The sequence below is a fragment of the Zophobas morio genome, unplaced genomic scaffold (genome assembly GCF_036711695.1).
Source record: "Zophobas morio isolate AGI-343-1 ecotype UQ-CSIRO unplaced genomic scaffold, CSIRO_AGI_Zmor_V1 ptg000030l, whole genome shotgun sequence".
In the NCBI taxonomy this organism is placed as follows: Eukaryota; Metazoa; Arthropoda; class Insecta; order Coleoptera; family Tenebrionidae; genus Zophobas; species Zophobas morio.
Window position 1 is genome coordinate 2,702,263 of NW_026972135.1, and position 18,324 is coordinate 2,720,586.

An 18,324-nucleotide genomic window follows, 5' to 3' on the forward strand; every position below is an offset into this window, starting at 1 on the left:
ACCGATGAATACTCTAGGCGTGAACGAACATAAGTGAAAAACAGAAGTGACAAAACTTCTTTGTCTTGTATAGCACTCGAGTTGCGGATGACGAGACCTAGAGACCTATACGCCAAGGCTGAAACATTCTCAATATGTTTGTCAAACTTTAACTTTCTGTCGAAGGTGACACCATGATCACAGATGTATTCTGGTCGTTCTAGTATAGAATCATCAATTGTGTAATTGTAGAACAAAAATTTTACCTTTCTGAAATAGGATTTAACAAAACATTTATCTTTGTTTAGAAGGAGTTCGTTACTGACTGACCAGTTATACAATCTGTTTAGATTATTCTAAAAACGCACACAGTCATTTATTGTTTTAACTTCGCAGATTAGTTTGAGATCGTCAGCATACATAAGATACTCTACATCAATTTGTTGTCCAACATCATCTATGTAGATATTGAATAGTAAAGGACCCAACACAGACCCCTGGGGTACCCCCGAGGTTTGACGAAACTTGCTAGAGTAAAAGCCCTGATAATACACATACTGATATCTTTCATATAGATATGATGTTAAGAGATTAATCAAGTTATTCGAGAAACCAAAAGAATGCAATTTAAGCAATAAAATTCTATGATTTATGCGATCAAACGCCTTAGAAAAATCTGTATATATGCAGTCTACCTGACTACGCTGATCTAAATAGTCTGAAATAAACTGTGTTTTTAAAAATAAGTTTGTGGTTGTTGACTTTCCCTTTCTAAAACCATGTTGATTTGAAGACAAATAAGTGGAAACGTGATTACATATTCGAGAATGAAGAAGGATTTCAAATGTTTTTGCAAAATTGTTAATAATTGTGATTGGACGATAATTTGCTATGTCACTTGTGCTATTTTTCTTATGGACAGGTGTAATGCGTGATAGTTTCCACTTTTCTGAAAAAATAGATGTTCTTAATATCAAATTAAAAATAACAGACAACGGTTCACATAAAACTGACGCACAATCACGAATGAGAAATGAGGGAATAGCATCTGGACCAGCTGTCAAAGTTGGCTTAAGTTTTTTAATCGAATTGCAAATTTCTCTGGAATCAACATTTTTAACATATAAGATGTTTTTATTTAGACTACTTAAGTTTTCCTCAAATACTACAGAGTTGGTGTTATTATCTTGTTTGAATGATTTAACAAACGATTCAGCAAACGCATTCACTATATCTTCTGGTGACGTTAAATCGCTGTCATTATATTTCATCACATTGGGTATTCCGTGCTGTTTCGTTTTGTTTTTAATAAAAGCCCAAAATTGTTTTGGATTTATTTTTATTTCTTCTGTAATTCGTCGTAAATAATTTTTATGGGCATTTCTAATTAAATTTTTACTTCCCGAGCGTAAGCAAAGGAAGTATTGTAATCGAGTCCGTCGGCCGACTCTCTACTTTTACGTTTTCTCGATCTTTCATGACCCCTAGAAGACGAAGAAATAGGTCTCCCATTTCCGTCTGTCTGTCCGTCTGTCCGTCTGTCCGTCCGTCTGTCCGTCTGTCCGTCTGTCCGTCCGTCTGTCCGTCTGTCCGTCCGTCTGTCCGTCTGTCCGTCTGTTGTCCCGGATTTTTATTAGACAGATAATCTCCGAAAGTACTCGACCGATTGTTGTGAAATTTTGTACTTATATTAAGAATATCATGTAGATGGTAAAACGCTAACCAAAATTTGTCTAATCATCCCCACCACTAATGCGATGACGTCACTTCAAAATTGTACATAGTAAATGAGTTTTCAATTGTATAAAATAACATAGTCCTACACATGTAGTTTACAACTCTGAATCGACTTTTCACCCGAAACGTCCAGATTTTTGGAAAAAAAATCAAAATTATAAAACAATATTTTGAAATTTAATTTCTAATCTGCTAACCAGATTGCTTTGAAATGTTGCAGATGTTTTAAGGCTATAAAGAGCATCATAAATCTTTAGTCAAAAAATATTTGCTTATCCCCTCCAAAAACTTGATGACGTCAGCTCAAAAGTTTGTGGAATAAATCATATCTAAAATGTACAAAATATGATGAGTCTGTACTTGTGATCTATCACTCCATTCATATTTTTTGGATTTGCATATACAGGGTGACTCAAAAAAATTAATGAATGCGTAAATATATTTTATTGATTTAATCAGGAACTACACAACCGAATGCTCTGAAATCTTGTAGATGTTTTAAGGCTATAAAGAGCATCATAAATCTTTAGTCAAAAAATATTTGCTTATCCCCTCCAAAAACTTGATGACGTCAGCTCAAAAGTTTGTGGAATAACTCATATCTAAAATGTACAAAATATGATGAGTCTGTACTTGTGATCTATCACTCCATTCATATTTTTTGGATTTGCATATACAGGGTGACTCAAAAAAAATTAATGAATGCGTAAATATATTTTATTGATTTAATCAGGAACTACAAAACCGAATGCTCTGAAATCTTGCAGATGTTTTAAGGTCATAAAGAGCATAATAAATGTTTAGTCAAAATATATTTGCTTGTCCCCTCCAAAAACTTGATGACGTCAGCTCGAAAATTTGCCGAATAAATCATATCTAAAATGTACAAAATATGATCAGTCTGTACTTGTGATCTATCACTCCATTCATATTTTTTGGATTTGCATATACAGGGTGATTCAAGAAAATAAATGAAAGCGTAAATTTATTTTACTGATTTACTCAGGAACTACAAAACCGAATGCTTCGAAATCTTGAAGATATTTTAAAATTATCATAAGCATGGTAAATTTTTGATCAAAACGTATTTGGTCGTCCCCCCTAAAAAATTTATGATGTCACCACAAAATTTTGCTGAATAAATCCTATCTAAAATGTACAAAATATGGTGAGTCTCTTCTTGTGATTTATCATTCCATTCAAATTTTTTCGATTTGCATATACAGGGTGACTCAAAAAAATTAATGAATGCGTAAATTTATTTTATTGATTTAATCAGGAACTACAAAACCGAATGCTTTGAAATCTTGCAGATGTTGTAAGGTTATAAAGAGCATAATAAATTTTTAGTCAAAATATATTTGGTTATCTTCTACAAAAAACTGATGACGTCAGCTCAAAAGTTTGCCGAATAAATCGTATCTAAAATGTACAAAATATGATGAGTCTGTACTTGTGATTTATCATTCCATTCATATTTTTGGATGTGCATATGCAGGGTGACTCAAAAAAATTAATGAAGGCGTGAATTTATTTTATCGATTTAATCAGGAATTACAAAACCGAATGCTTTGAAATCTTGGGAATATTTTAAAGTTATTATAAGCATGGTAAACTTTTGTTCAAAATGTATTTGTTCATCCCTCCTAAAAAAATTGATGACGTCACCCTTAAATTTTGCTGAATAAATCCTATCTAAAATGCAAAAAATATGATGAGTTTGTACTTGTGATTTATCATTCCATTCATATTTTTTAGATTTTCTTAAGAGGTGGTTCAAAAAAATTAATGAAGTCAATTTATTTTATTGATTAAATTAAAGGCAACACTTATTATTAGTATTACACCCCAACCAACCCAATTTGGTAGACATAACATTTGTTAAAGGAAAAACTCGGTTGAAACATAAGGGTAGCACGCTTATTTACATCGACTTTAACATTACAGACCTGCATTTGTTTTATGCGGTCACTTGGTTCCGCGAATGCGAAATAGACATGTTTATAATCAACCAATTGTGAATTTCACCGTCAAGAATTAAAATAAAACGCAATGTTTTATATAATAAGCGGAAGTCGAAGCAATAAAACCGATGGTCGTTTTGTTTACAGTTTCTCTGTTTGGCTCTTACGTATGCTGTTACGCTTGTCATCTTAAATTAAGAATGTTTATACATAAACGATTTTCAGTTGCCCCTCATATTACTAGACAGCGGATTTCTGTCGGGCTACGTCACGATTATAGGGGGGGACGTGCTGGATTCCATAAATATAATTAACGATTTATTAATCAAACGGCTAAGTAAATGAGAACGGGAATTAACAGCAGAGTGCAACGAAACAACGTTATTCTAATCTCAAATAAACGAAGTGCAGTCCGCAACGGCTCGCATCCCGTGCGAGCCGTACCGAGTTTGGCCTTGCCTAGCCCGACAGAAATCCGCTCTCTAGATATTATACACCGGCGCCGTATACGTGAGTAAATTGTTTCGTTATTTTATTGATTATAAGAAATCAATATTCAAAACGACCCAATTCATTTTCCCGAAAATTTGGGAACACAATAATTTTATTCTTAGTATTACACTACATCTATCCCAACTGATATACGTGTCCTTGCAAAAATGTTGATGACGTCATCACAATTTTTTTTTAAATTCCCACTACAAAAATGTAATGAGAAAAAAAAAACATAATAGGCATGCAGTCGTCAAGTTTCCGACAGCGAGGGAAGTACTGTCTAAACTCTTTAGACCAATTTTTTACTTTATTGCGGTACGTTTTAAATATTTCAAAAGATACAAGTGATTTATCATTTTTGTACTTTATCCAAGCTTTGTGTTTTTGTTTAAGATTAACTATAATTTCTTTGTTAAACCATTCTGGGTAATTTCTGGTTGGCTGCCTTTTCTTGGGCACAAAAAAATTGAAGATTTTATACAACTTGTCATAAAGTAATTCAACAGCCCTGTTCACATCTGTTATGGAATTTAGAAAAGAAAAGTCAGTTTCTACTATGTTGCGATATAAGGATGGAAAATCAGCTTTTTTAAAATTAAATTCGCCACCATTCCTGGTGCGAATTTAATTTTAAAATGTGTGCTAACTTATTTTTTACATTTTTTACAGTAATCTCTAAGGCAGGATGATGCACATCTTCTGAAGTTAGTATTTCTTCTGAGTGGATTACCGAGCATTCGACATCGCATAAAACTAAATCTAAGACTCGCGCATCTAAATTGGTGACAAAATTTTTCTGAGAAAGCCCAAAGAAATTACAAAAGTTGTCACAGGCGTTATAAATATTTGACGAAGCAGTATTTCTTGAATAACAATTAAGGAATTCGGGTATATTAAAATCACCTAATACAAGCAGGTTCGAGTTAAAGTTAATATTAGCAGACATTAAGCATTCAAAAAGAGAAGAATAATCATGGACACCACAAGAAGGATGAATATATAAGACAATAACATAAAGAAATTTATACCCCAGTCTTATTTTTACTGCTAATTGTTAATTTATGTGCGTATTTAAAGTGCGAAAAATAAAAGGCCAACGATGTTAACACTAGCGAAGGTATTTATTAACTGACTTAGATATGTACAATATGTGAAAACTAACTTAGTAAAAAAGGTCTCGACATCTGGACGTCGATTTGCCGTGAAACGCCGACAAAGACAAAAGGGTCCAGACTTTCAACCACACAAGTGTCGCACCGGTACTGGGCCAGAGCGTATCTAATTCTGACATATTGCAACACTAATATGTCTATTAGTTTCAGGTCGGTAAATTGACGACAAACTTGCACTGGATCTATTACTGTTATTTGTACCTCTTTCTGAGCTGCAATAAGCACACCTCCACCTCTTCGCATTGATGTTACGCTAAAGTCACGATCTTTTCTGAAAACATTGTACATTTTTGTATCAAAATACTCACCATTGAAGGAGCTAGAGTTTAGCCAAGTTTCTGTCAAAATTAATATATCAAAGTGAGACATCGCACTAGAGTTTATGAGAATCTCTGAAGCCTTTGTATTCATACCTCTAACATTTTGGTAGTATACGTGGATATTTTGAGTACTACTATTATTAATGGACGAAATAGAATGATAATTATTACGTGCGATCTCATAAGGGGTGGTTAATTGCTATTTAACAGATAATATGCTTGACTTGAAATCAGATTGGGCTTTTTGATAAGCATGACATTTACTGAAATCCCACACTGTATGATCAACGCTAAGATTAGTCTGATGTTTTGTATTTAAAGATGTACAGTTAACGCACTGTAACACCTCAGTCTTACATTCCTTGACATTGTGAGATCCAGAACATTTGGGGCATATTGGAAGTTTGTTAGAACATTGTTTATAGTAATGATGGTAGCCACAACACTGGTAACACAATTTTATATCAATGGCATCATAAACAATACAATCATCATAGCCAACAATGAGGTAGCCATTTTTACTTCCCGAGCGTAAGCAAAGGAAGTATTGTAATCGAGTCCGTCGGCCGACTCTCTACTTTTACGTTTTCTCGATCTTTCATGACCCCTAGAAGACGAAGAAATAGGTCTCCCATTTCCGTCTGTCTGTCCGTCTGTCTGTCCGTCTGTCCGTCTGTCCGTCTGTCCGTCTGTCCGTCTGTCCGTCTGTCCGTCTGTCCGTCTGCCGTCCCGGATTTTTATTAGACAGATAATCTCCGAAAGTACTCGACCGATTGTTGTGAAATTTTGTACTTATATTAAGAAAATCATGTAGATGGTAAAACGCTCACCAAAATTTGTCTAATCATCCCCACCACTAATGCGATGACGTCACTTCAAAATTGTACATAGTAAATGGGTGTTCAATTGTATAAAATAACATAGTCCTACACATGTAGTTTACAACTCCGAATCGACTTTTCACCCGAAACGTCCAGATTTTTGGAAAAAAAATCAAAATTATAAAACAACATTTTGAAATTTAATTTTTAATCTGCTAACCAGAATGCTTTGAAATGTTGCAGATGTTTTAAGGCTATAAAGAGCATCATAAATTTTTAGTCAAAAAATATTTGCTTATCCCCTCCAAAAACTTGATGACGTCAGCTCAAAAGTTTGTGGAATAAATCATATCTAAAAGGTACAAAATATGATGAGTCTGTACTTGTGATCTATCACTCCATTCATATTTTTTGGATTTGCATATACAGGGTGACTCAAAAAAATTAATGAATGCGTAAATATATTTTATTGATTTAATCAGGAACTACAAAACCGAATGCTCTGAAATCTTGCAGATGTTTTAAGGTCATAAAGAGCATAATAAATGTTTAGTCAAAATATATTTGCTTATCCCCTCCAAAAACTTGATGACGTCAGCTCGAAAGTTTGCCGAATAAATCATATCTAAAATGTACAAAATATGATGACTCTGTACTTGTAATTTATCACTCCATTCATATTTTTTGGATTTGCATATACAGGGTGACTCAAAAAAATTAATAAATGCGTAAATATATTTTATTGATTTAATCAGGAACTACAAAACCGAATGCTCTGAAATCTTGCAGATGTTTTAAGGTCATAAAGAGCATAATAAATGTTTAGTCAAAATATATTTGCTTATCCTCTCCAAAAACTTGATGACGTCAGCTCGAAAGTTTGCCGAATAAATCATATTTAAAATGTACAAAATATGATCAGTCTGTACTTGTGATCTATCACTCCATTCATATTTTTTGGATTTGCATATACAGGGTGATTCAAAAAAATTAATGAAAGCGTAAATTTATTTTACTGATTTACTCAGAAACTACAAAACCGAATGCTTTGAAATCTTGGGAATATTTTAAAGTTATTATAAGCATGGTAAACTTTTGTTCAAAATGTATTTGTTCATTCCTCCTAAAAAAATTGATGACGTCACCCTTAAATTTTGCTGAATAAATCCTATCTAAAATGCAAAAAATATTATGAGTTTGTACTTGTGATTTATCATTCCATTCATATTTTTTAGATTTTCTTAAGAGGTGGTTCAAAAAAATTTGTCAATCAAGTCAATTTATTTTATTGATTAAATTCAAGGCAACACTTATTATTAGTATTACACCCCAACCAACCCAATTTGGTAGACACAAAATTTGTTAAAGGAAAAACTCGGTTGAAACATAAGGGTAGCACGCTTATTTACATCGACTTTAACATTACAGACCTGCATTTGTTTTATGCGTTCACTTGGTTCCGCGAATGTGAAATAGACATGTTTATAATCAACCAATTGTGAATTTCACCGTCAAGAATTAAAATAAAACCCAATGTTTTATATAATAAGCGGAAGTCGAAGCAATAAAACCGATGGTCGTTTTGTTTACAGTTTCTCTGTTTGACTCTCACGTATGCTGTTACGATTGTCATCTTAAATTAAGAATGTTTATACATAAACGATTTTCAGTTGCCCCTCATATTACTAGACAGCGGATTTCTGTCGGGCTACGTCACGATTATAGGGGGGGACGTGCTGGATCGCCGGGTGATAGATAATCACCGAATTTAATCAGTACTAATTCCATAAATATAATTAACGATTTATTAATCAAACGGCTAAGTAAATGAGAACGGGAATTAACAGCAGAGTGCAACGAAACAGGGTTATTCTAATCTCAAATAAACGAAGTGCAGTCCGCAACCGCAATGAATTCGCATCCCGTACGAGCCGTACCGAGTTTGGCCTTGCCTAGCCCGACAGAAGTCCGCTCTCTACATATTACACACCGGCGCCGTATACGTGCGTAAATTGTTTCGTTATTTTATTGATTATAACAAATCAATATTCAAAACGACCCAATTCATTTTCCCGAAAATTTGGGAATACAATAATTTTATTCTTAGTATTACACTACATCTATCCCAACTGATATACGTGTCCTTGCAAAAATGTCGATGACGTCATCACAATTTTTTTTTAAATTCCCACTACAAAAATGTAATGAGAAAAAAAAACACAATAGGCATGCAGTCGTCAAGTTTCCGACAGCGAGGGGAGTACTGTCTAAACTCTTTAGACCGCTTTTTTATTATATTGTTATATGTAGCAATATTCACTTCTATGGTTGCCTGAAATCGTTTATTGTCTTTTCTTAAGGGTGTTATTTTCTCAACTTTGCAATAAGGTTCTCCTACAAAAAGATATCCGTTTTGGTGTATGATGTAATCAGATAGATCATCAGTTGTGATTTCTTTATCAGTTATTCCTACAACTCTAATTCGGGGATTTATAACAGGTAGTTGCTTAATTGTATATTTTTCACCCAGAGTATCTTTAGCGACTTTTGCAATTTTTTCTGTGTCCAGGTTTTTATCACAGCGGACAATTAGGCTTCCATTACGAGCAGTTTTAGTATTTCTTATGGAAACACCAGTTTTTACTGGATCAACGTTGCGTAATATTTCCGATTTAGTTGTGGCTACACTTTGCGATTGATCTTTAGGTTGAAATATGATAGATGTTGTTTGTTTAACAGCACTGGCATAAGTAACGGTTTCATCGTTTTTTATGGATTTTTCCGCAAGTGAATCTTTTAACTCATTAAACTGTGACTGGAAAGATGATGTTAGTTCGCTTTTGAAATTTTCAAAATGGGCTTGCATATCACTGAATTGTTTTTCATATGTTTTATTGAGTTCTCCCACTTTGTCATCAATAGATTTAATATTCGTAGATAAATTACCTAAGTGAGACTTCTCTACAATTTCACAGCTGGTTTTGCACCCATCACACAAGAAAAAGAGATTTTTGCTTTTTTCTAAGACCTTAAAATCGGATTCCGTAAGATTTACACAGGAATAGTGAAACCACTTATTGCAAGTGCCTTCACAACCAACCAAGCCATCTTTTTTATTTGATCTGCATTTGCTACATTGCGACATTGTAATTTTTCATCGGTATTTTCATGAATAAGATGGGAATATCGACGTAGAACAAATCAGTTGGTACTTACTAACGATATACGAAAAAGTGTCTCCAGCAAGAAGCGGCACGATATCGGTTATACAGAAAAACGTCAGCTCACAAATAGGTCCAATAAGCGGTAATGAATAATAATAAAAAAGAAAACATATAGTTACGTCTGCACCAAATGAAGAGTGCTAGGGAATACACCTCTCGTCCGTAGGACAGAAGGATTCAACGTAAATGGAAAATTTAGTACCTTAAAATACCACGATTCTTTCACAAAACGTTGGAGCACAACCACACTGCACAAGTTAAGTTGGAGGGGATAAGCAAATATTTTTTGACTAAAGATTTATGATGCTCTTTATAGCCTTAAAACATCTGCAACACTTCAAAGCATTCTGGTTAGCAGATTAAAAATTAAATTTCAAAATATTGTTTTATAATTTTGATTTTTTTTCCAAAAATCTGGACGTTTCGGGTGAAAAGTCGATTCGGAGTTGTAAACTACATGTGCAGGACTATGTTATTTTATACAATTGAAAACCCATTTACTATGTACAATTTTGAAGTGACGTCATCGCATTAGTGGTGGGGATGATTGGACAAATTTTGGTTAGGGTTTTACCATCTACATGATATTCTTAATATAAGTACAAAATTTCACAACAATCGATCGAGTACTTTCGGAGATTATCTGTCTAATAAAATTCCGGGACGGCAGACGGACAGACGGACAGACGGACAGACGGACAGACGGACAGACGGATAGACGGACAGACGGACAGACAGACGGAAATGGGAGACCTATTTCTTCGTCTTCTAGGGGTCATGAAAGATCGAGAAAACGTAAAAGTAGAGAGTCGGCCGACGGACTCGATTACAATACTTCCTTTGCTTACGCTCGGGAAGTAAAAATTAATTGAAGCAGCATAAAAGAACTATAAGAATTATTTAATGGAATCTTCTTCTAATAAAAATTGAAAAGCAGACAAAAAAGCAAAGAGAAAACTCAAATGTGACTTAACGTAAATGTTCTAGTAAGAAATGTGCTTATCAGTACTTTATCGAAGCTACAAAAGAGTATTATTATAATATGATACATAAAAAAATAACACTGCATGTGGGCCAAAAATAAACTCTGTCATTTTAAAACATTGTGCTCTTCAGATAAAAACATATTAACAATCGTAATAAACAATTCTTTTAAGGTTGTAAAATTTATAAATTGTCAAAAAATTATAAAAAATTTTTCCAACATTTAATGATGATCCAACTAAAATGACTAATTACAGACCGATATCAAACTTAAGTTGCTGTTCCAAAATTATAGAAAAAATTGTTGCAAAAACATTGTAAACATTTCTAAAGAAAACTGGACGAAATCAACTCGGTTTTCCACAAGGAAAATCACCGTCAACGGCAACCATTCAATTCCTAAACAAACTTTACGAAAATATTGACAAACACAAAAACTGCGTTTCTCTTTTTATAAATTTGAGCAAAGCATTTGATCTTGTTAACACGATAAATTGTTGGCTAAACTTTGGCAAAATGAAATTAGGGGATTAGAACGGGAGTGCGCCATCCTCGATATCTCATCTATTAAAAAAGTTGGAGACCAAAGTTATATGTTTCTTAGATTATTTTCAACCCTACAGAGCGTAGTGTTTTTGATGCGTAACTAAGTTTCCTTAAGCGAAACACGCTATATATTTTTCCTACTCTAATTGCACTGGTTCTAGACTGGCTCATTTTTCAAATTTTGATGCCATGTGGCCACGTTATTGAAATTTTATAAAAACTTTTTATCGGTCTCTGTCTATTAAATACCTGTTGACAATTGTAAAAGTTGGCCGGTAGGAAAGCCATAACTGTATCCTGTATGTAAAATCGGTAGGGTAATATATTACCTTACCGAAATGCCTTGTCAACATGTGTCAAGGAATTAAAAAACAATGAATATGAAAACCAATAAATGTAAGTAACTTTATTTAAACTATTTAATGCTTGACTGAATGCATTTTTTAAATTTTCAGGCAATTGGGCAATAGGTACTATCACGGCCAAAAAAATGGAAACACCTAAATTGCTCATGTCATCGATTTTTATTTACGCCTCTGCTTTCCTGACGTCATTTAACATCAACGTGACAGAGTAATTGCACTTACAATAGAAAAATTAAATAAAAATCGACGACATGAGCAGGTTACGTGTTTCCATTTTTTTGGCCCTGATAGTATGTCGCCTAAATATAGTATATTATTAGCCAAGGTTGCAGAGCCAAGCATTCTAGACCGAGCGCAAATTAGAACCCGAGACGCGCAGCGTCGAGGGCTCTGAAGCGCGAGGTCTAGAAGTGGCTTTGCAACCGTGGTTAATATACTATTTTTTTCACTAGTAGAAACCATAAGACAATAAATTGAAAAAATAAACGTTCAATTTTTTGACGTAACATGATTTAGTTTTGATTTCTAATCAAAGTTAATCTACATTTTCAACACAAAGAAAACCGTTTATACTTGTCGTTGAGTTAATCATTTTATCTTCTACCGTCTACCAACTACCATGCGTATACTCAAGTAATGTTTGTAGCACACATTTGTTCATTTTTTAAGAAATAATCACATCAAACATTGCGTACATAACCTCAATTTTTCTTTTTGAACCCGTGGTAGCAAAAGTTGAATTTGCTACCACTAAATGAGTCGACATTTGCATGTGTTCCGGTTCGAAGTTTGTTAGTATTTTGTTTTGATTTTGTTTGTTTTCCCGCGGATTGCTGACAAGTGTATTTTGGTCACTTTCCACTAGAGGCGCCATAGTACCGAGCAAAAGGGCCCGGTACTTGGGGTTGGCGCGGTTGTCGAACAGAGTGATCGAGAAACCCTCAGAGAGGTAACATCGCTAAGGTGGGCGTTAAGTGAACGCAGTTTGCCATCTTGTGTGACGCCACTCGCGAATTGTTGTCGCGAAACTTAGACACGTGGTTCCTTTGTGCATGCGGTCTACAAACCCTCAGCCCAGGAGGCTGAACGAAACAAGGTAGGTGACCTTTTGATGCGTTTGTCAGCTTCGATCCAAGTTTTAATATTTTTTTTGGAATTGTAAAATCGCCGCGAAAAAAGGTGTTTTCAAAGCCTTTACGTCCAACATATGGTCCTTCGAGCCGGATTTAGGGTAATTACGAGAGATTTGTAGATTCCAGCACAAATTTGTTGTAGTTTTGCTAAGCGTGATTAGCACGCATTTTCATTTGATTTTTAAATTATCGAAATACGTAAATTCGAGCTTACATAATGGCTACCGTCGCCGCGCTAAGTAATGGACGCGCTAGTTTGATCAAACGCGTGGAGGCTTTAGTGAATCTATCGCAACAAGCCAGAGTCCACGAAACTGTACGAGGAGAGTTTTTTATTCGAGCCGCGGACTTAAACCATATTGTTGCCCAATTTGAGCAGCGACAGTTGCAGATTGTCGAATTATGCACCACCCCTGAACAGTTAGACGAACAATACGAGGTGCAATCAAGATTTGACGATATGCAGTATTCGATTAAATCGGTTGCAGCGGAATTAAATCGCGAGGCCGCGCAGTCATCCGCACCTAGGGGCAATTTAACATCAACCAACGTCAAATTGCCCAAAATTCAAATTCCGACGTTTGACGGTCAGATCAAAAACTGGCCTACATTTTATGATTTGTTTCGGTCGCTTATCCACAATAACCCTAATCTTAGCGCGATTGAAAAATTTCAATATTTGTCGACGTCATTGGCTCGCGAGGCGTCTACCGTCATCAAGAATTTGCCGATTTCGGCGGCAAATTATACTATCGCATTCGATGCACTGGTGGCGCGTTATAACAATAAGCGCGTATTATTGACAAATTATTGGCAAGCGATCTATAGTGCACCCAAAGTGAATGGAGATTCGCCGAGTTTGTTGCGAAATTTGTTAAACGTGTTCTCGGAAAATTTGGCCGCGTTGAAGCAGTACGATGAAGTCGATTTGTGGGACTTCACGTTATTAAATTTAATGTTGCAAAAACTGGACACCACATGGAAACAGAAATTTGAGTTGAGTATTGTAGGAAATTCCGTACCTGCTTACAATGACCTCCAAGAATTTTTGCTTAAACATTGTACCGCGTTGGAAACTTCCGTTATGACAATGGGTCATAATTCCGCATCCGCCCTTCGTAAACCCACAGCTGCATCGTCCGTACCTGCTAAGCGTCCCGTGACGTCATCGTTTGTCACGCGATCACCGACCAGCAAGGAACAATGTCTTAATTGTTCGGATGAGCACCCATTAACGAAATGCGATGCTTTCTTAGAAATGGAACCACGGGATAGACATACTTTCGCGCGTAAGAAAAATCTGTGTTATAATTGTTTGTCGAGGGTACATTCGGTTAGCAAATGCCCATCTAAAGTAAACTGTCGGGTATGTAATTGTAGGCATCACACATTATTACATTTTGTCCCCAAACATAGTGCAGAGTCGGGAGAGGCGTCAGGGGTTGTGGAAAACCCATCTACCGACGACGGTGTCAAAGTTATGACTAACGCGATTCCGACCCGTAGTTTCATTCTGCTGGCGACCGCGCGAATAATTGTGGTGGATTCGCGAGGTAAATACCGTGCATTTAGGGCGCTTTTGGACACTGCCAGCGAGGCCACCTTTGTCACAGAGCGCTGTGCAAAGGTTTTAGGGCTTCCTCAAACTAACGCGGTGGTACCTATTCAAGGCTTAAATCAAATGTCGACAAGCAGTACGTCGGGTGTATTAAAATGCGAAGTGAGGTCGCATTTAGTGCGTAATTTCTCATTGAAGGCCGAGATGGTAGTTGTGCCTCAAATTTGCGGTGACGTCCCCACAATGGCAGTGTCTCAAGATCAGTTGAGACAATTTCGTCACCTACGCAATTTGGAATTGGCTGACCCGGAATTCGGTACACCACAGCAGGTAGACGTTTTGTTAGGCGCTGATGTTTACGGACAAATCGTCACATCCGGTTTCAAGAAAGGTAGGGTCGAGGAACCGTCCGCGTTAAATACTGTTTTCGGTTGGGTACTGATTGGGGGTATTAAACGTGATAAGCAGAAAACCGTGGTCAGGTCGTTTTGTACGTCCATAGATAACTCGTTAGACGCGGCGTTAAAACGCTTTTGGCAGCTTGAGCAAGTGCCACAACGCATTATGGCGGCCCCGCAGGACGTTTTGTGCGAAGAAAAATTCACGTCGACGATTTCACGCGACATCAAGGGGAGATATGTTGTTCAATTGCCTTTCGCAGACACGTCGCCGTCTTTAGGTCGCTCGTTTGATTCGGCGATGCGCCGTTTCCTCGCCCTGGAGGCGCGCCTCTTTCGAGACAAGTTAGCTCGGCAATCATACCACGAATTTATGAAGGATTACATCGATCAGGGTCACATGACGGTTATTCCCCAGATTCAAGTAAACAAAAACGCGGGTTTCTATATACCTCACCATGGCATAGCGCGGACGGATCCGGATAATGCAAAATTTCGCGTCGTGTTCGATGCGTCGGCCAAATCGTCGAACGGAAATTCGTTGAACGACGTCTTACTCGTGGGTCCTAAGTTACAGGCGGACATTGGCGCCCTTTTGATGGTATTTAGAACACACAATATAGTTTTTACGGCCGATATTAGACAAATGTATCGGCAAATTGCAGTGGCGGAATCTCAACGGTTATACCAAAAAATTCTATGGCGTTTTTCGCCGGAACAACCGATCAACGAATATTATTTAAATACCGTAACATACGGGGTGTGCTCCAGCCCCTATCTAGCAATCCGAACTTTGGCCCAACTCGTAAAGGACGAAGGGCACGCGTTTCCACTCGGAGCGCAGGTACTTAAGTCATGTATTTATGTAGATGATGTGGTAGCGGGCGCATCATCTATCGAGGATGCACGCGAGACGCAAGAACAATTAATCAAATTATTGAATAAGGGAGGCTTTGAGCTACGCAAGTGGGCGAGCAATAGTCAAGGTCTTGTGAACTCAGTTCCCACAAGCCACCAACGGCCATACCAATTCCCATTAGAGAGCCCCGGAATGATTAAACTATTAGGGCTTCAGTGGTGCCCACAGGCAGACATATTTTCCTATACCATTAATCCCGATAATCGTTCGTGTACCAAACGCAACATTCTATCCGAAATTGCGCGAATCTATGATCCGCTAGGTTTTCTCGCACCCCTTACGTTAATGGCTAAACAATTAATTCAGACACTGTGGAGTATCGGCATCGGTTGGGACGATGCACCGCCGGCTGAAATTGTCAATTTATGGAATTCCTTTCAGGCTCAAGTTCCGGAATTGGGTAAGGTCTCAATACCGCGTCAGTGTGCTGATGATGGGGCCCTTACTTCTGAACTTCATGGTTTCGCGGACGCGTCGGAGCGGGGTTTCGGGGCCGTGGTTTACTTACGCCAATCCCGCCCAACAGGAGAAATTCGGGTCTCTCTAATCGCCGGAAAATCCCGCGTCGCTCCTTTGAAGACGGTTTCACTTCCACGTCTGGAGCTATGCGCTGCGGTACTAGCGGCCGACTTATTATCATTCGTCCGTGAAACTCTCAAGGGTGTTTTAAACATACACAGGGTGTATGCGTGGTCGGATTCTAAAGTTGCGCTAACGTGGATTAGGTCGCCGCCCTATCGTTGGGCCACTTTTGTCGCGAATCGGGTCGCGCACATCCAAGATCTGTTGGAACCGTCGGCATGGAATCATGTGAGCGGGCGTGATAACCCGGCCGACTGCGCATCGAGGGGGTTACTCCCCCAGGAGCTTGTTACACATCCGCTATGGTGGGCGGGTCCCACATGGTTAGCAGGTACTGAGTGGCCGCCACAAATAGACTTAGAAGTTCCTACCGGTACGGAACTTGAAGCCCGGCAAAGGGTTCTCATCAGCCGCGTGATCGAAGAATGGCCGATGATCCTATTAAATCGATTCTCGTCACTTCGAAAAATTGAGGGAATCATCGCGTACTGTTTGCGTTTTGTTCAAAATTTAAGAATTCCAAAGGAGGAAAGAGAGTCGGGACCGTTACACAGGAGGGAATTGCATCGTGCCTTGTTGGTACTTGTGCGAATGGTGCAAAGTAAAGTATTTGCCAATGAAATTCGTTCATTGAAAAAGAATGGCACATGTTCAAAACCATTCCGCAAACTGTCCCCCTTCCTCGACGACGGTTTGATTCGCGTCGGCGGAAGATTGCAACAATCGGAATTGCCCTATGAAGCTAAGCACCCCTTGTTATTGCCGCGATCGCACCGTCTCACCGAACTAATCATAGAGGCCGCTCATCGGACACACTTACATGTCGGATTCCGGACATTACAGTATTTGTTGTTGCGTGAATTTTGGATTCTGTCAAGCCGACGCGCCATCGAACATACCCTTCGACGATGTAACAGATGCTTTCGCGTAAATCCAAAGCCAATAACGCCGTTTATGGGTGAACTACCGAGGCCGCGAGTAACGCAAGCAAAGGTTTTCACACACTGTGGAGTGGACTTTGCTGGCCCTTTCTCCATTACAATGGGACGGCGTCGGGGTGCGGCGCGGTTGAAGGCCTACGTCTGCGTTTTCGTCTGTTTTGCGGTAAAGGCCATCCACCTGGAATTGGTGTCTAATTTGACTTCGGAAGGGTTTTTGGGTGCATTACGTCGTTTAGTGGCGCGTAGAGGACAATGTACTGACATATATAGCGATTGCGGTACAAATTTCGTTGGCGCCAATAATCTGCTTCAGAAATATATGCAAGCAGCGGCCGGTAGCTGCGGCATCAAATGGCATTTTAACCCCCCGTCGGCCCCCCATATGGGAGGATTATGGGAGGCGGGCGTTAAATCGTTCAAATCGCATCTTAAGCGCGTTGTAGGCGAGCAACTCCTAACCTTCGAAGAATTTAGTACCGTATTGGCGCAAATTGAAGCCGTGTTGAATTCGCGACCCCTGTGTCCCGTCTCCGCAGATAACCCCGAAGATTTGTCGGTTCTAACACCCGGGCATTTTTTAACCACAGGACCGTTAGTGGCTGTTCCCGATGAACCGTTGGAGGCAATGCGGTTAAATCGGTTAAGTAGATGGCAGCTCGTGCAACGGTTGCACCAGGATTTTTGGCATAGGTGGCAACAGGGTTATCTCCATACATTGCAGCAACGAAATAAATGGAACACGTCGAATAACCTACCGTCGGTAGATACGCTGGTCGTAATCAAGGGTGATTCGGTGGCTCCGTTGCAGTGGCAACTTGGCCGAATTGTCGCGTTGCACCCGGGAAAAGACGGCATAGTGCGAGTTGCACAAGTACGTACCACTAGCGGCCTGATCACACGTCCTCTAGTGAAGCTGTGCCCGCTTCCTCGTCAATAGTTTGCATTCATATTGTATTTAGTTTTAGTCATTAGTTTTTAGATTGTCAATTAATCTTATATTGTGCTGGAACCTACGTTAAAAAAAAAAAAAAATTGTTTAATTTTCTTTTGGTGGGCGGAATGTTCCGGTTCGAAGTTTGTTAGTATTTTGTTTTGATTTTGTTTGTTTTCCCGCGGATTGCTGACAAGTGTATTTTGGTCACTTTCCACTAGAGGCGCCATAGTACCGAGCAAAAGGGCCCGGTAC

At 38.1% G+C, this 18,324-nt stretch overlaps 1 protein-coding gene across 1 annotated transcript; it reads left to right on the plus strand.

Moving 5' to 3' along the window:
* The first annotated feature begins 12,957 nt into the window (after positions 1-12,957).
* Positions 12,958-18,075, plus strand: LOC135137936 (uncharacterized). The gene has a single exon (XM_064067715.1). It carries the CDS (start codon positions 12,958-12,960, stop codon positions 18,073-18,075), a length of 5,118 nt encoding a protein of 1,705 aa, XP_063923785.1.
* Positions 18,076-18,324: the final 249 nt, after the last annotated feature.

What these genes read in the sequence shown, in the direction of transcription:
- LOC135137936 (XM_064067715.1), top strand. Translation starts at nt 12,958, where the DNA reads ATGGCTACCGTCGCCGCGCTAAGTAATGGACGCGCTAGTTTGATCAAA.